General features: G+C 49.4%; 1 protein-coding gene across 2 annotated transcripts in view; it reads right to left on the bottom strand.

Moving 5' to 3' along the window:
- IntS2 (integrator complex subunit 2) overlaps positions 1–19,134 on the bottom strand; it is a 213,099-nt gene that overhangs the window by 49,320 nt on the left and 144,645 nt on the right. For both annotated transcript variants that reach the window (XM_068383054.1, XM_068383055.1), the window contains exon 14: positions 6,780–6,932. In XM_068383054.1, the coding sequence (XP_068239155.1) occupies positions 6,780–6,932 (153 nt within the window). The remainder of the gene's footprint in view (positions 1–6,779; positions 6,933–19,134) is intronic.

The following is a 19,134-nucleotide window of genomic DNA, read 5'->3' as shown; positions in this document are numbered from 1 at the left end:
GCGAGTAGGAAAGCCGTCTGCCAAGACAGGTGGCGATCGGAGGCCTGGCGTAATGGCTCGAAGGGAGGTCTCTTAAGAGACCTGAGGACTCGAACCACGTTCCAAGGAGGGGGTCTCACTTCCGACTGGGGGCAGATAAGCTCATAGCTACGTATGAGTAAAGAGAGTTCTAGCGATGAAGAAATATCCACGCCCTTCAATCTGAAGGCCAAGCTTAAGGCTGAGCGATAGCCTTTCACTGCCGAGACAGAAAGGCGCATTTCTTCTCGCAGATACACGAGGAAGTCCGCTATTGCTGGAATAGTGGCATCGAGTGGAGAGATACCCCTTCCACGACACCAACCACAAAAGACTCTCCACTTTGCTTGGTAGACTCCCTCAGAGGACCTTCGCAGGTGCCGAGACATTCTCTCCGCAACCTGTTGCGAAAAGCCTCTCTCCGCGAGGAGACGCTGGATAGTCTCCAGGCGTGAAGCCGAAGCGAGGCTACGGTCCTGTGAGGGACGCCGGAGTGGGGTTATCTGAGAAGCTCGTGTCGTGGAGGAAGCTCCCTTGGGAGTTCCGACAGGAGTTGCAGAAGGTCCGGAAACCATTCCGCGTGATGCCATAGCGGAGCTACTAGAGTCATGGAACAGTTGACCGATAGTCTGGTCCTGTTGAGCACCCTTCTCATCAGACAGAATGGTGGGAAGGCGTACACGTCGATGTTGTCCCACCGTTGCTGGAAAGCATCTTTCCAGAGTGCCTTGGGGTCCGGGACTGATGAGCAGTACAGGGGCAGCTTGAAGTTCAAGGCTGTCGCAAACAAGTCCACAGTCGGGGAACCCCACAAAGTCAGGACTTTGTTGGCTATCTGAGGATCCAAAGACCACTCGGTACTCACTATCTGCGAAGCCCTGCTCAGACTGTCGGCGAGCACATTCCTCTTGCCAGGAATGAAGCGAGCTGATAGTGTTATCGAGTGGGTTTCGGTCCACCTCAGAGTCTCTACTGCAAGATGGGATAGCTGTTGCGAAAAAGTGCTTCCCTGCTTGTTGATATAAGCCACTACCGTGGTGTTGTCGCTCATCACCACCACGGAGTGACCCGCCAGGGACCGTTGGAACTGCTGAAGAGCCAGAAAGACGGCCTTCAATTCTAGCAGGTTGATGTGTAGGCACTTTTCTGATTCTGACCAAAGGCCTGAGGCCCTCTGGTTCAGAACGAGCGCCCCCCACCCTTCCTTTGACGCGTCCGAAAACATAGTCAATTCCGGGGGGAGGACTTGAGCCGCCATTGAAGGGATCTCATCCTGAGGCGGCTGTTTGGAACCAGACGGGCCAGGGAGGATAGGTGGCCTAAGAGACACAACCATGATTGGGCGGGGAGTTCTTTTCGCCTGAGGAAGGGTTCCGCCACCCTCCTCAGCCTTGCTATCCGGTCGTCTGATGGAAAGGCTTTGTGGAGATTGGTGTCTATTAGCATGCCTAGATAAACCAGTCGTTGGGACGGCTGCAGAGAGGACTTCTCGAGGTTTACCACGATCCCCAGATCCTGGCAAAGATCCAGAAGCCTGTCTCGGTGCTGAAGAAGGGTCGACTCCGAGTCTGCTAGGATCAGCCAATCGTCCAAGTAACGAAGGAGACGAATGCCGTTCCTGTGCGCCCAAGATGAAATCAGGGTGAACACTCTGGTGAACACCTGAGGAGCTGTGGAGAGACCGAAACACAGCACCTTGAACTGGTAGATCTTGTTGTCTAGGCAGAATCTCAGGTACTTCCTGGAAGACGGATGGATTGGGATCTGGAAGTACGCGTCCTTTAGATCCAGTGTACACATGAAGTCTTGTGGTCTCACCGCAAGTCTGACCGTGTCTGCTGTCTCTATGCTGAACCGGGTTTGTTTGACAAACCTGTTCAGAGCTGAGAGATCGATGACGGGTCTCCAGCCTCCAGTAGTCTTCTTTACAAGAAAGAGTCGACTGAAGAAGCCTGGGGAGCTGTCCACGACCTCCTGGAGAGCACCCTTCTCGAGCATGGTCTCGACTTCGGCCTGAAGGGCCAGCCCCTTTGCTGATCCCGTGGCATAGGAGCTCAACGACACTGGATTCGCTGTGAGGGGAGGTTGAGATGTCGTGAACGGGACGCGATAACCTTGGCCGATCACTGAGACCGTCCAAGCATCGGCCTCGTGTTGCTGCCACCTGCGGACGCAACGCTGAAGGCATCCCCCACAGGTGGACATGCAGGGGGACTGCCACCCCTAGGGCTTGCGGCCGCGGCCGCCACCCCTAGGAGTCTTGCCTCCCCTGGAGGACTTACCGCCCCTCTTGACCTTGGCTGGAAAGGGCTGGGGCTTAGACACCACTCTCTTAGCTGCCGGTGCCTGTTTGGGAGCTTTACGAGGCTGTTGCTGCTGTTGTGGCGGGGCTGGAGGCTTATAGGGCCGAGTTGTAAGGGCCCTGTGGAGGAGGGAGTCCGTGCCGGATTTCCTCCACCTCTCAGCCGTTCGCTCCATGTCTTGAGGCTCAAACAGGCTCTCCCCCAGAAGGGAAGCATGTCGGAGCCTACACACATCTACGGCGGGGAACTTCGGATGGAATCTCTCGGACACAGCATCGCGACGCTTCAACACCGAGTTGGCCCACAGGGTGGTAACCTGGTGCGCCAAAAACTCGATGGAGCGGGTGTCCGAGAGCAAGAAGGTCTCTAGGGCCTTCCTATTGGTCTCCTTGGACAAGTCCTCCGATCGCAATAGGATGCCCAGAGATCCTAGCCAGAAGTCCAGCCACGAAGTGGCCTGCATGGCACACTTAGCGACCTTCTCGTGGTTAAGGATCTCTGCCGCCGAGAACGACACCTGCCGGGCAGAGAGTTTCTCAAGGGGAACTCCCTTCGCCAGCTCCTCCACAGAGTGATGGAGAGGAAGAGCGAGGTTGTGCTCACCCAGGATCTCGAAATACCTCCTCTGCTGAAGGCGAGGAGGAGGGATGAGCTTGTTCCCGGCAGTGGAATGACTGGAGGAGGCAAGAAGTGCGAGCTGAGCGTTGGCCCTAGCCCTGGCACTCTTCAGCCCCCGAGACCAGGGCACAGCTGCACTGGTCTTAGGGGCCTTCCGAACGTCAAACACTTCATCCAGAATCGTGTCTTTGCCTTCACGGGGGGCGATGACTGGATCCGTAAGTCTGTTAAGTTGCCTTATCAGGCTTAGGACCTGCCAGAAGGCATGTTCGGATTCTTGCTGTTCTCCTCCCTGCGGGCTGGCAGCTAAGTCTCCTGCCCCAGGAATCTCTTCCTGGGGTGATACGTGGACATTCCCCTGGGTAGTCGTGGGTTCCTGACGAATCCTTGCAGAGGATTTAGGGACGGTCTTGGCATCCTTGGATTCCCTCCTGGGAGGGATACAGGATCCCAACAACGAGGTTCGAGGGGCCCCTTCCTCACGAGACGATTCTCCTGCCTGAAGCGAAGTCTCCCCCCCTGGTGCCGAGGGGAAGACTACCGTCCCACTGGACTCACCTGAGGACGGAAAGGCCTCGTCCACGGGAGAAGGAGAGAGTACTCGTGCAGGAGAAGGGACCTTCGCGACCGACCTCTTGGGAACCAATTTCGCCCTGGGGGAAGTCACCACGAAGTCCACTCCTCTCTTTCTCTTCAGCGTAGGAGAGACAGCCGTTGGTTTGTTACCCTGGCCGGCGATTGCTGGTTTCATAACCCTCACTAACGCCCGTGCCAGCGGACCAAACCAAGTCTGCTGCTCCAAGGACACAGAATCCGAAATCCTCGCTAAAGGGAAAGGGATCGGGCGATCCTTTGGAGTGGACACGACGGTACCTGCCTGAAAAGAAGGTGGGGAAGAATGCTGTACTAACCTCTCTTCGTCCTGCAATACCAACCTGTGTTTAGATGGAGGTGATCCCGAGTGCCGTCTAGGAGCACGCGTTCCTGCTGCTACCACCGGTTGTGGAATTCGCCGCGAACGATGGTCGCGCGAGGGCGAATGGTCGCGCGAAGGCGAATGGTCGCACGGGAGCGCGGGCGAGCGCGCAGGTGGATGATCGCGTGGGCGCACAGGCGAGCGGTCGCGCGGGCGCGCAGGCGAGTGGTCGCGCGGGCGCGCAGGCGAGCGATCGCGCAGGCGAGCGATCGCGCGGGCGAGTGGGCGCGAGGGTGGGCAGGTAAATGACCGCGTGTCCGAGGCGACGAACGCAAGCGTTGGCGCGGGAACGCGCTGCCGCGTAGGTGAGGAAGATCGCTGGCAATGTAGATCCACAGGCGATCGATGACGAGCTGGTGAGTGCTGTCGCTCAAGTTGGCGATGGCGCAATGTAGTATGTTGACGCACTGGCGTGCGATGGTGAGCAGCATGCGCAGGTGAATGACCGCGTAATGATAAGCGATGGCGAGCAGCATGCGCAGGTGAATGATCGCGTGATGGGGTGCGATGGTGATCAGTATCCGCAGGAGGGCGATCGTTCAGGGGCGAGCGATGAGGAGCAGCATGCGCAGGGGGGCGATCGTGCAGGGGCGAGCGATGGCGAGCAGCATGCGCAGGTGGCCGATCGCGTGACGGGGTGCGATGGTGATCAGCATCCGCAGGAGGGCGATCGTGCAGGGTCGAGCGATGGCGAGCAGCATGCGCAGGAGGGCGATCGTGCAATGGCGAGCGATGGCGAGCAGCATGCGCAGGCGGGCAATCGCGCGATGGCGAGCTAGAAGCTGGCGAACCATGTTCCTTCAGGAGCATTGGAGAACGTTGGCGTGCTAGCTGTCGCTGTTGAATAGGCGATACTAAGATCGCCTGTGCGCGCTGGCAAGCAGGTGAACGCTGGTGAGGAGGTAATCGCTGGCGCGTAGGTGATCGCTGGCGAGCAGAAGGTCGACGCGTGTCATGTGAAAGGACAGGTGACGCCGCGCGTTCACGAGCAGGAACTGGGAGATCGCTGGCGCGTTGGCGAACATGTGTTTTTGACACACGCGCAGCACGATGTTGCGTAGCCACAGGACCAGGCAGATGGTGAGCAGGGAGTTCAGCAGGAACTAAAGGGTGGTCAGAGACCGCAGGGCGAAGGTCCTCAAATGAGCGCTGACGAGCAGGAGAGCGCTGACGAGGGGGGCGAACATCAGGAGAGAGCCGACGAGCAGGTGAGCGTCGGCGAGCAGGAGATCGTCGACGAGCAGGAGATCGTCGACGAGCAGGAGAGCGCTGGCGAGCAGGAGAGCGCTTCACTGCTCGCGTAAGGGAAGGATCCCTTAGCCCCGAAGGGACCGTTGCCCGTCGGGTGACGAGTTCTCCAGAAGGCGAAGATCTGGCAGGAGATGGTGAGCGGTCTGCAGAGAGGTTCAAGGAGGGTGGAGCTGTAGGTTGAGGCTGACGAGGAGAGTCCCCCCAGGAGGATGAAGACCCAAAAAGGCGCCTCTTAGTCCCCCTGTAAGGAGAAGGGAGCCCCTTGTGGCGTAGCGGACGGTGAGCCTTACGGCGGAGGCGGCCTCGGGGGAGATCGTCGGGACCATCGGTCCTCCGAAGGGGAGTCTCCGTTAAAGCACTTCCCTCAGAAGGAAGCTGAGCAGCAGCCGAGACCGAAGGACTCACTTCCCCCTTCGAAGGATGTACGGAAGGAGGAGGAGAGCCTTTAGCACCATCACCCGCAACAGCACCTGCGGCGGAAGGCCCAGCCACGTCGGAGGCCTCTGTCACCACGACGTCGACAATAGACAGAGGGTCTACCTCTGCTACCACCGGCGACTGCTTAACAGCGGCCCCCCACGAGACAAGGTCAATAAGAGAGACCCTGAAGGGCAAGCCCTTAAGCCCCAGGGACGACCAAATCTGTAAAAGATCATCACTGGATAAGGCATTATCAATAACCTCCCCCGGAGGAGGAGGGGGAACCGCCTTGCTATGGGAGGCGACGCCCTCTCCCCCCACCGAAGGACGGGAAACAGAACAAGGGCCTGCGCTCCCACTCGGCCGACTCTCCTTAGGAGGCGGACGAGGGGGAGCTTCGGAGGAGGTTTGGGCGGCGGAAGAAGAGTCCCGAGAACCTTCCTCCTTCAAGGCTAACCCCGGAGGAGAACGGTCTCTCTTGGACTTCTTCTTACGCCGACGGCCAAACCTCTCCCACTGGGAGGCAGACCACTCCCTGCACTCACGGCACATGTTCTCCTGGTCACACCGTCGGCCCCGACATTGAGGGCAGAGGGTGTGTGGATCCGTATTTACGTCCGACATGAAAGTCCCACAAGGACGACCGGCAACTCCAGGGCATGTACGCATTGTAAAGAAATAACTGAAGGTCAACTTCCAACCAATCACACACGCTGAAAAGAAAAAGCAGAAAATTAAAGGCTGTCACGAAGGCGATGAGCAGGCACGTCTGATCACCGCCGAGCCAAAAGTGAAGTGAAGCAAGTCACCGGTGTGTGGAGGGGGGAGGGGTAGCAAGCTACCCTTCCCCACCCCCCGCTAACTAGCGCGGGGGTAATTAACCCTCGTTAAAACTATTGGCTCATCATTTCAGCTGCGCTAAAAGTAAACCCTTTGTAAATAGCGTGGTTTGTATTTCGGTTACGGAACAAATGACGTTTTATACCCAAGTAAAAATTAATGACGAGCTTGGCAAAATTTTAAAAGATTTATAAAGACAAAAATTAGGTCAAACATAACTAACCTAAAAGCTTCCCCTGAACAAAATTCTTGGTTTAGCAATTTAATGTTCAACAACAATTGATGAAAAATACTTTTTTTAATGTGGTATAGTATATCAAAAGTAAAATTTAATAGCAATAAATATAGCTTACCTAAAACCTTACGAGGAACACCTGGTTGCAACAAACACTTGATAGAAGCTGTGAGCGGTGCTGCTAATGGCCAAAGGTGATATGGTGGCATGCATCGCAAACTATCCAACACCACTAATAGCCGACCTGGCTTGTCTGCAGCATCTTCCATTGCTGTAAAGATAAATAAATAATGACTGAAAATTACTATTCACTACAGAAATTTTAAATTTAAAAAATATGACCAATTTGGAAGTAACTTTCATTTTCCCTAGCAACACAAACCTGGAGCTCTTTACTATTGAGTACTATTTCGGCGAAGCTGAAACCAGCTGATAACCTTTTTTTTTTTTTTGTTAGGGTATAGCTACCCGCCACTAGTTAGTGGGGGGTGGGGTTAGGTTAACTGTCCAGCTCACACTAGCACTAGCGTCTAACCGTCCCTTATGTAATTGCAGCAGGACTTTCAGGGGGTAGAGGCTGGCGGGTCAGTACTATGTGTGTAAAGAGCTCCTGGTTTGTATTGCCAGGAAATATAAAAATTACTTCTAAATTTGTCATTTGTTCCAGCGCAGAATACAAACCTTCCGCTCTTTACTATGGAGACCCACTTTTAGGTTTGTGGAAGACTGCATACTAACTGGCTGGTAACTGTCCCGAGATGGCTTCTTGTGCTCTGTACAGGTTGACCTTGAGGGATCCTTGCACCTCGTTATCCTCTTAGGATGACGGCCTGGGCAATTAGTGTTGGGAATAAAGAGTTTCTGTGAATATACAATTTAGAATGGAGTTGGGCTGAGCCCTTTACTAAATTTAAATTTTGCTGGACTTCCCATGACCAGAGAACGGGGACATATCAAATATATACACATATATCAGGTTGCCCAAAGAGCATGATACTCACCCGCATATAGATGAGGTCAGCTGTGCAGAGTTCCTAGGATGTTGCGCCCCAAGAGAGGGGAGGGTGAAGTAGGAAGTGGCCAGTCACTCTCACATTCGGGTATAATGTCTGCCCTTGACCATCTGCTACTTGCTCTACAAAGGAGCTGGCATGTATAGACAATGATTTCAGCCGTCACCACAGGACCTGTTGAAAATGTGTCTAGGCTCCTGTGGGTTATGTCTTGCAGATAGTGAGCAGTGAACGTTGTTTGACGTTTCCACCTGCCCGCTTGAAGTACCTGCTGCACAGAAAATTTTTACTGACTGCCAGGGAAGTACTTACTCTCCTAACATCGTATGCATGGGGGAATCTATTGGAAGGCGAGGGGCTGAAGACAGTGCCCTTTTTATCACTTGCCTGATCCACGAGGAGATTGGGTTTTCTGTGATTCTCCTCTTGGTCTTCTCTGTGCTAAACAAAGAGCCTGCTGATTTGGGGTCGAGTTCTTCCCGTTCTTTTGAGATATAACCTCAGCACACTTGCGGGGCATAGTAACAGTTGATCAGGATCGTCTGTTACAGACTGGACTCTCAATCTGAAAGGCTCCGAATTCAGGATCCACTACAGACGAATTTTGAGTCTTTGCAACAAACTAAGGGACTAAACTGAGTGTGACCCCCCATTCCTTTGAATGGGCAACTTTGTAAGAGACCCTGCAGCTCGCTGACTCTAGGCCAGAAGAAGAAGAAAAGTTGTCTTTAAAATCAAGCCTTTGTCTGAGGCTTGACGGAAAGGTTCATAAGGGGCTCGTTTTCCTTAAACGTAAAGACCTTGTCAACGTTCCAAGGAGGGGGTCTAACTTTCAACTGAGGCCAGGAACGCTCAAAGTTCCATATGAGGAGTGACAATTCTGTCAAGGAGAAAATGTTAACTCGATTCAGTTCAAAGACAATGTTTAAGGCTGACACCGAGTGAAGTTTTTCCTCCCTGAGGTATAGTAAAAATTTCGCTACCGCTAGAATACAGGCACTCAGTGGAGAGACACCCGTCCACGACATCCACCACAAAAGACGGACCACTTCCCCTGATACACTGCAGACAACGACCCCCGGAGGCATCTTGCCATGCGCCTAGCAATTGGCTTTGAAAAGCCTCTCTTTGTGAGTAGTTGCTGGATAGCTTTCAGTGTGAAGACATAGCAATGGTATCACTTGATGGAAAATCTTCACGTGTTGTTGTCTGAGTAGCTCGGGAAGTGGAAGGAGCTCTCTAGGTGCCTCTGTGAGCAGATGCAGAAGGTCCGGAACCTCTCTGCATGTTGTCACAGTGGAGCTATGGGGGTCATTGCTAGATTTTACAATGCCCTTACATTGTTCAATAACCTCCTTACTACCAGATCAATAGTCTCCTTACTAGCAGAAGGGGGGGGGGGACGCATAGACATCCATCTTGTACCACTGATGTTGAAAAGCGTCCTGCCCAAACACTTGAGTGGTTGGTACTGGTGAGCCATACACAGGTAGTTCTGGTTGACGGACGTCACGGACAGGTCGATAACCCACCCGGAGCCAACTATCTGAGTCCTTATGCTAAGATTGTCTGCCAGCATGTTCTTTGTGTCCGCAAAGAAGCGAACTGTTGAAGTAAACAAATTTTCTTCCATCCACCAGAGGATTTTCACAGCTAGCAGGAATAGGTGCTGTGAAAAAGTATTTCCTTGTTTGTTTAAGTGGGACACTACTGTAGTGTTGTCGCTCATCAGCACTACGTAAGGCCCTGAAAGGAGCTGATGAAAGTACTTGAGGGCCAGGTAGGCTGTCCTCATTTCCAGGAGGTTATGTGGTACCACCTTTTGGATTTGGACTAAAGCCTGTATGCTGTTAGGTGTAACAGACTGTGAAAAGCAACAAATCCAAAGGAGGAAAGAGAAGATCTGCTCCTCTGAGGAGGTTGGTGCCTAACACCCACCAACTCAGGTCTCTCTTCTGTTTGAGTCCAACCGGTACTAGGGTACTTGGTGGGTCTATGTGCGAGATCAGAAGGTCATCTGCCACTGTAGAGATTGTATGTAGAGGCAGTCGTAGGGCACTACCTTCTCGAGAGATGCTAGATGCCCCAGCCATTTTGTCCCTGGTGCTGGCAATTTGCCTCTTGAGAAAAAGCCTCTGCTGGTACTTGATCCCCTGATGGAAAGACCTTGCCTAGTGTGATCTTGACCAATGGTGGAACAGTCTGAGGAAGATTGGTCTGTGATGAGGAAGCTACCTGCCATTCCTCTTATGAAGGGCAAGCATTGGCATGGCGAAGGCTGGTAAGGTGTGCTGGCTTGCCCACCTCTTCAAGTTCGACCTGGTGGGAGCGTGTGCTCGCGAGGTGAGAGCTGGAAAAGTAAGCCTTTCTCGGGTCTTACAGGTAATTACTACCAGTGTACGTTTGTGAGGAGTGTGTACGTAATCCTGTGGCGAAAACTGGTAGAGCGCGCTCCTTCCAGTTTCCCAAACTGGGAGCGTGCACTCGCAAGGTGAGAGCTAGAACTGCGCACTAGTTTGTGCACCTTTCCCAGTTCTTACTGGCAACAGATCTACCAGCACGTGCCTTTCTCAACTTGCCCAGGTATCGCAAAGTAGAAATCTCCTTAATTCCGGATAATGCTTCTTGTGTATATATGCGGGTCTTGATAGAAAGACTCGTACAAGAGAACACTACGTGTAGCAGAAGTGAGGCGTTAGTCAGGCAAAACCTTGCTCAGTGAATGGGTGCGCAACACCAACCAACATTTCTTTGCGAAACTAGAGTCTATGTTCAGGCCAGAGTAGGATGGACAAGGGAATTTTCGTATGACCTATCTTCCACAGCACCCTGGTGGGAAGTGGTATGCACTCCTACAGGAGAAGGCATTCGTTCATGAAAGGCTATTAAGACTGCGGGAGACAGGTTGTACCAGCAACTTACCTGTGAGGAAAAAATCGCCCCCCCCCCCCATAATTGGAAAATGGGAAGGGCTCTGGAATACTTGGTCAACCAATACCCCGTAGGGGGGTCTACAATACCCCAGGATTGTACCTGTCCCCCCCCCCCCCCGTTTAGCAAGTTCCATTGAGTGGAACAAGCGACCTTGACCCTCAAGCAAAAAATCAATTCTTCTCGGTTCCTCCTGAGGGGTCTAGAGATTGCGTATCAAATAACTTCTCAAGTTGATGTCAAGACGTGCAACCAGCTGCACGCACCTGCTATGAAAGGTGGGGGGAGAATTTTGTCCTTTAACTGCCACCAATCCAATGTGAGTTGGCTATGAAAGGTAGGGGAGAATTTTGTCCTTTAACTGTCACCAATCCAATGGGTATTGGTCGAGTATGTTACAAATCGGTAAACCCGGGTACCCAGTACCCCTTTGAGGAAGTTATTACAGCGAATCTCTTTAGCGATCGCTTTCAGGCAAGAGACTGGTCGATAACAACCAATTACACACAACTACTTGCGAAAGGTAAGATTGAGACCTATCTTCAATATTTTGTTGGACAGGTAATGTATGTATAAGTCCATCTACGGACCTGTAACACAGACAGGGAAGGCAGAACATCATTAGGGCATAGCCTGAATTATTAGTTGTGTCTGGAATTCGGTTGGAGAACGCTGATAAATGTTCGTAACTGAGATTTCCTCCTTCCTATGAACGAGGAAACTGTTTGTATTTCTTCCTCTCTGATCGGCAAGACTCGAATGTTCCCTTCCAGACAACAGATTAGCTTATGTGAATTTTTGGTCTCAGTATTTTCTAAAACTAAAACCTACGATCGGAAGTTAGGAAGGAACTGTCTAGGATGAAGGTAGACAGCATTTCCAATACTATATGTCTGGTTATGGGAAGGAAGACGAGTACAGTGAACCCTCGTTTATTGCGGTAGATACGTTCCAAACCCGACCGCGATAGCTGAAAATCCGCGAAGTAGGGACACCATATTTATGTATTTATTTAACATGTAAATTCAGACTTTTAAAACCTTCCCTTTACGTAGTACTGATAACAAACTACCCTTTAATGTACAGAACACTTAATGCATGTACTACAGTACCCTAAACTAAAACAGGTACAAATATCAAAATGTTAGAATATTAAAGTAGTATAAAAAAATTATATTTTGATTATAAAATAAATTTTTGAATATACTTACCCGGTGAATATATAATAGCTGACGTCTCCGACGGCTCGACAGAATTCAAAAACTCGCGAGCGATCGCCATGAAGGTAGCGGGTGTGCCCACCAGCACCGACTATCGGCCAGATACTGCATATACATGTAAACAGCTCCAGTTCTTCTCATCCCGCTGGGTCTCTATCGGGGAGGAAGGGGGGGCCTTTAATTTATATATTCACCGGGTAAGTAAATTCAAAAATTTATTTTATAATCAAAATATCATTTTTAAATATTAAACTTAGCCGGTGAATATATAATAGCTGATTCACACCCATGGTGGTGGGTAGAGACCAGTATTAATACAGTTTACGGCGTATATGCTTAGAGTTTTTGACAGTTATATCATAACAAAACCCAAATAAATATAGGTACCTGGTAAGGAAGCTGACTCTAACGATTACTCTGCCTTGTTAGTCCGCTTTCCTCACGAAGCCCAGCCATCCTCTTAGGATGCTGAAAGACTCCCAGGAGCTGAAGTATCTAGGGCGACAACCCATACAACAGGACCTCATCAAAACCCTTAATCTGGGCGCTCTCAAGAAATGACATTTGACCACCCGCCAAATCAAAAAGGATGCGAAAGGCTTCTTAGCCTTCCGTACAACCCAATTAAAAACATTTCAAGAGAAGATTAAAAGGATATTGGAATTAAGGGAATGTAGTGGTAGAACCCTTACCCACTACTGCACTCGCTGCAACGAATGGACCCAGGGTGTAGCAGTCCTCATAAAGAGTCTGGACATCTTTTAAGTAAAATGACGCGAATACCGACTTGCTTCTCCAAACGGTCGCGTCCATAATACTTCGCAGAGATCTGTTTTGCTTAAAGGCCACGGAAGTTGCTATAGCTATTACTTCGTGTGTCTTAACCTTAAGCAAGCAACGATCTTTTTCACTCAAGTGAGAATGAGCCTCTCGGATTAAAAATCTAATAAAATATGACAAAGCATTCTTTGACATAGGCAATGAAGGCTTCTTAACTGAGCACCACAAGGCCTCAGATCCACCTCGTAAGGATTTAGTCCGAGCTAAATAAAACTTCAGAGCTCTAACTGGACACAGCACTCTTTCAAGCTCGTTGCCTACGATCTCTGACAGGCAAGGTATATCAAATGACTTAGGCCAAGGACGAGAAGGCAGTTCATTTTTGGCCAAGAAAACCAAGCTGAAGTGAACATGTGGCTTTATCTGTAGAAAAGCCGATGTTCCTACTGAAGGCATGGATCTCACTGACCCTTTTAGCCGAAGCCAAGCACACTAAGAAAAGCGTCTTGAGGGTGAGATCCTTCAGGGAGGCTGAATGTAATGGCTCAAACCTGTCGGACATTAGGAACTTTAGGACCACGTCTAAGTTCCATCCAGGAGTTGCCATACGACGCTCCTTAGAGGTCTCGAAGGACTTAAGGAGATCTTGATTATTGGACAGATCTAAGCCTCTATGTCTGAACACAGACGCCAACATGCTCCTGTAGCCCTTAATAGTGGGCGCTGAGAGGGAGCGAACATTTCTCAGATGTAGGAGAAAGTCTGCAATTTGGGCTACAGAGGTACTGGAAGAGGAAATGGATGATGACTTGCACCAGTCTCTAAAGACTTCCCACTTCGACTGATAGACCTTGATGGTAGATGCTCTCCTAGCTCTCGCAATCGTTCTGGCTGCCCCCTTCGAAAATCCTCTAGCTCTTGAGAGTCTTTCGATAGTCTGAAGGCAGTCAGACGAAGCGCGGGGAGGCTTTGATGAAGACTCCTTACGTGGCTGCCGTAAGAGATCCATCCTTAAAGGTAGACTCCTTGGAACGTCTACCAGCCATTGAAGTACCTCTGTTACTCACTCTCTCGCGGGCCAGAGTGGAGCAACCAATGTCAACCTGGTCCCTTCGTGAGAGGTGAACTTCTGCAGCACCTTGTCTAGGATCTTGAAAGGTGGAAAGGCATAAACGTCCAGGTGAGACCAGTCCAGCAGGAAAGCGTCTATGTGAGCTGCCTCTGGATCTGGAACTGGAAAGCAGTAAGTCGAGAGCCTCTTTGTCAGAGAGAGTAACAAAAAGATTTATGGTGGGTAGACCCCATGTCATCCATAGCTTCTCGCACATAGTCTTATGCAACGTCCACTCCATGGAGAAGACTTGTCCTCTTTTGCTGAGGCCATCCGCCAAGACATTCATTTCTGCACAAATCTCGCCAAAGGAGAGATGTTACTGCCTTAAAAGGAGTTCCTTCTGATCCGTGGATCAAAGAACCGAGCCTTCCAGACTGTCCAGTGGAGCTCCCTAACCAAAATCCGCTGCATCTGAAAACAACACATGGTTTGGGTTCTTGATCGCAAGAGAAAGACCTTCTCGAAGTCTGATGTTGCTGTCCCACCAAGTCAGACATGTCTAGACTGAGTTGGAGATTGGGAAAGAGATACTCACTAAGCCCTTCTCCTTGTTCCAATGTTTAGGTGAAATAGGAAAGGGCATAGGTTGAGTCTCCCCAGAGAGATAAACTACTCCAGCGATGAAAGAGTTCCCACGAGGCTAGTTCAAACTCTTACAGAGCAACTGTTTTTCTCTTGCAAGTGAAGGACTTTTAACAGAGCTTGTTCCATTCTTGCGGGAGACGAAAAGGGTCGAAAAATCACACTGTATCTCCATTCCCAAAAAAAGAATAGTCTGGGATGGGATACTGTAAGTTACGACTTCTCTACGTTCACTATGAGACCTAGCTCCTTGGTTAGGTCTAATGTCCATTAGAGGCTCTCCAGACAGCGATATAATGACGAACGCCCTGATTAGCCAGTCGTCAAAATAAAGGGAGGCTCTGAATCCTCAAAAAATGTAGAAAGCTTGCTAACATTTTGCAAGGGCCTTGTAAAAAACAAGAGGAGCAGGAATGAGGTCGGAGTACAGTGCTCGACAGTGGTACATTACTTTCCCGTCCACAAACCTCAGATGTAGTTGAAAGTTTGGATGAATCGGGATGTGGAAGTATGCATCCTGAAGGTCGAGAGAGACCATCCAGTCGCCTTCCCTTAATGCTGTCAAGACAGCTTGGTAGACTTCATCGTGAAGTTTGTCTTGACAATGAACACATTGAGCGCACTTGCATCTTACGTACTCCTGCAGTGAACGTGGCTGCCAGATCATTGGAGCCATCCCTGATAGTCTTGTTCCTACAGAGAACGTGGCTGTCAGATCATGGAGCCATCCCTGATAGCCTTGTTTATGCATGACATAATTGTACAGCAAAACTTCAAACGCTCGAAAAACTCCTAACAGGAGATGGTCTAGCTCTGAAGCCGACCATAAAATCTTGGAGCGTCTCATGGCCAGGTGCCAGGGAGAGTCTATGAGGCTTGAGAAGTCTATTTGGGCAGAGGCAGGAACTCCCAAGCCGAGAACTTCTCCCGTGTCATACCAGACGCTCGCTCTATAAGCCAGTTTAAAAGGAGGGAAAGCAAAGGCTGTCTCCCCCAAACTCCTCCTGGTGATCAACCAGTCGCCTAGCAAACGTAAAGCTCTCTTAGAAGAGCGAGAGAGCACTGGCTTAGAAAACAACGGCTTCGAAGTAGCTAGGCCTAGTGTAAACTCTGACGTTTAGGCGAACGAGGAGCAGCAGTTACAAAATGGTCCGGACAAAGATCCTTAAAAATCAGCATGATTTATTTAAAGTCCATAGAGGGCTGAGCAGCTTTAGGCTCCTCTCCGTCTGACAGAGTCCCCAAGGGAATATCAGTAGGAGGGGGATCAGCAACTTCCTCATCTGAAGGAACCTCGTCCGACAATTGCCGAGTCTCAAGCAAGGGAGAGACCTGCCGTGGTGGCAATGCTTGACAAGCAGAGTCCACACGCAAAGGAGCATCAGTAGCAGTCAAGGATGCTACGTCATGTAACTGCTTAAAGGACTGACCAGCAACAACAACAGGTGCGGGAGGACGCTCGACGTCAAGTCGAGACTGCCTTGACTGCCTAGATAGAGCAGTTAAAACAACTCTTGACTGCGGTGCTTGACGTTCAACGTCAAAACAAGGCAACTGAGCTGGTTGGCGAACGTCCTGAACGTCAACACAAGACTGCGGCAGCGGCTGAACGTCAACACGAGGCTGCGGCAGCGGCTGAAAGTCAACACGGGACTGCAGCGAGTAAGAATCCAAGTCACGTGACTGACGTGACAAACTACCGACATCACGTTTCATAACGTCAAACGGACGAGTAAATGCTCATTTGGGCGGCTGACGGCCAGAGTCTCGTTTAGTGTAACGGCGACTCGAAAGCGAAGGTTCATCGTGAACCTGCTCAACGTCATACTTCTCCATAAGGGAGGCAAGCTTAGTCTGCATGTCCTGCAGGACAACCCATTTAGGATCAACAGGAGTCGGGACGGGCCGAGACTACGGTAACGTCTGTGTTGGCAAAACATTGCCTTTACCGCGACCCTCGGACCCCGTGTTACGCTTGCGTTTAATAGGCGAACCGTCTTCCGACGACTGCAAAGGGTCAGAGCTGTCCCCATGGCTACAGCCAGGACGCTGGACCTGTCCTGAATGGACTGACTTCCGCTTTAAGGGTCTAGAAACTTTGCTCCAAGATTTCTTTTGCGAGAAGCCTTCGGATGACGAGGAGAAAAACAGCCTCGCTCGTCTTATGGTAGGGGCGATCTTGCTAGACACGCCCGATACCATAGAGGGAACGTTTGTTCGTTGGTTAAAGCCTCTCGTCCCCATAAGTCCTACGACATTACTTCTCCCTGGTAGCATGGGAGCCTGAAAGAGGTCTCGGACTAGGTGAACGACAAGCACGAACAGACGAACCCTCGGTCGCAACACTAAAAAACACTTTGCGCAATTATCACTTTATCACTACGATTTTCTGTTTTTGCACTTACTTCACTGAAATCGAATTTTTCAATAATTTCACATTAGGCATGAATAAAACTGATTTCTACCTGAAGCACGCAATTCTCCCCTACATCAAAAGGTTATAATTGCGAAATAAGTCGTATAATGTAAGCACATTAATACAAGCAAAAATCAGTAAACATATATATCGAATAAAACGGAAATATATAAAGTTAAAAGGATCAGTGACTGGGGAGGAGACTAAACACTAGTTCATTAAAAACTACGTTTTCAATCTCTCACCGTACAGTGCCTTGGGACGAGAATAAAAACTAAAAACGTTTTATCCTTTCTCCCCGTACAGAGACTTGGGACGAGAGTAAAAAACTGACTCGAGAACAACGTTACTCGCTTGGGACGAGAATAAAGATCGGAACGTTCTCTCTTCCTCTCTCTCTCTCTCTCTCTTGATTTCACACAGAAGAGAAAAACCCACTCACCCTTCGTCAATAAACAGGTTATTTGACCAAAGGAAAAAACTGAAAGGACTAAGAAATTGAAAATTAACAAGTTCCTTTAAATTAGTATTTAAAACATTTCAGTTTGAAAGAAGAATGAACAAAACGTCAAAATCGATTTACTCTTTCTGCAAAGTGAAACCGTGATTCTCTCTTTCTCTATCGTAACGATAGAGCGCAAACTGCGTAGCATAAATAAATCAAACGTTAGTTCATCTTTGAAACAGCACGAAGACTATTCAAAGAAAATCTTTCATAAAATATCTACTAAAAAATATTCATTTCATAACTCTTACAGAGCAAATGATTTAAACTTAACGAAAATAAAAGTTGAATGGGCTCAACGTTGTTTAACTTCTGTTTCCAAGTTAGGACCGCCTACTCTCGGACTAGGGGAGGAATAGGTAAGGCCGCATATAAACAAAACATAAAATTTATCTTGATGTTTAGTATAAATGGAAAGCTAATCGAAGAGGCCTAATAAAGGCGGGTGAGATATAAAATATATAGAGGAAAATCTATAATTAACAACAACAATTTATAACGTGATAAGATAATTGCTAAAAGCCTAAAACACACTTCCGTACACTAAGGGAAGGGTCGGCCATTTTTACTCTATGGAAAAAACCAGAGATAAAAGAGCAAGGGCAAAACACTTTTACTCTCCTTTCAAAAGCATTTCTTTTGAGGATAGTATTGAATAATCCAACACGGCGAAAGCAATAAAACCAAAACCAAGTACTTCACCAATTCGGTAGAAAACTCGAGGTCATAATAGCGAGTGGAATCGACTTGTCGATGAAACCGACAGAGAAGAACTGGAGCTGTTTACATGTATATGCGGTATCTGGCCGATAGTCGGCGCTGGTGGGCACACCCGCTACCTTCATGGCGATCGCTCGCGAGTTTTTGAATTCTGTCGAGCCGTCGGAGACGTCAGCTATTATATATTCACCGGCTAAGTTTAATATTTAAAAATAAAGATTGTTACTGTACTCACCACGAAAGAAGTTGAAGAAAAACTTGAATGATGATGGCGATGAATTTGCTGCACAGTAGAAATGATGATGATGAAGCTGATAATGTCTTCTACTGTGCAGCCAATGATAGTATTTTACGTCTCTTCAGACGGAGGTGTCTTTTCCTGGGACACCTCTTCAACTTCTTCCTGGGGCACTTCTTCAATTTCTTCCGAAGGCATAGTAGCAGGAGGAACTGGCTCTTTTTTGCGAGGCTGGAAGAACATTGTGATCGGAAGTTGCTGCCGCTGCTTCTTTTTTCGCTCGAAGAGCATCCTGTAGGGAATCATGTCATCAATTTTGTTGCAGAATTGCATAGAACGAACCATATCCTCGTCCCACTCTTGCGACAATTCTTTCAACTCCTTCGCAAGGTTGCAGTGCTTGGCAAGCCGTTCTAATGTTAAGCCCGTTTCTTCGACATTTTCTTGGGTCTCTTCCTGTGTTTCACTGTCTTCTTCACTGGCTGATTTCGTCAGGTCTTCGAGGTCTGCGTCAGTTAGCGGCTGGGAATGGCAGTCCAACAACTCGTCGACGTCTTCAGTCGTCATATCGCCAAACCCGTCACCTCCAATTATCGCAGCCAACTGCACAGATTTCTGTATTGCAGAGTGTTGAATCTCAGCAGGTATAAATCCCTTGTCATCGTAAACAATCTGGGGCCACAACATCTTGCAGCTCGCATTAACAGTAGCAGGTTTCATTTCTTTCAGTGCCTTCTGGATGTTCTTCAGGCACGTGGCTATTGTGTACTTCCGCCAGTATGCCTTCAAATTGAATGTTTCATCCTCATCATCTTGGGCAGCATCCACACACGCAACGAGGTCCGCCAAGGTATTCTTCGTGTAGAGGGCCTTGAACGCCCTGATAACTCCCTGGTCCATCGGTTGAATTAATGACGTTGTGTTGGCTGGCAGGAACTCAACCTGAATGCCCTC

This window comes from Palaemon carinicauda, chromosome 11 (assembly GCF_036898095.1).
Source record: "Palaemon carinicauda isolate YSFRI2023 chromosome 11, ASM3689809v2, whole genome shotgun sequence".
Lineage (NCBI taxonomy): Eukaryota > Metazoa > Arthropoda > Malacostraca > Decapoda > Palaemonidae > Palaemon > Palaemon carinicauda.
Note: the sequence above shows the minus strand (reverse complement) of the source record. Positions and strands in the feature narration are given on the sequence as shown.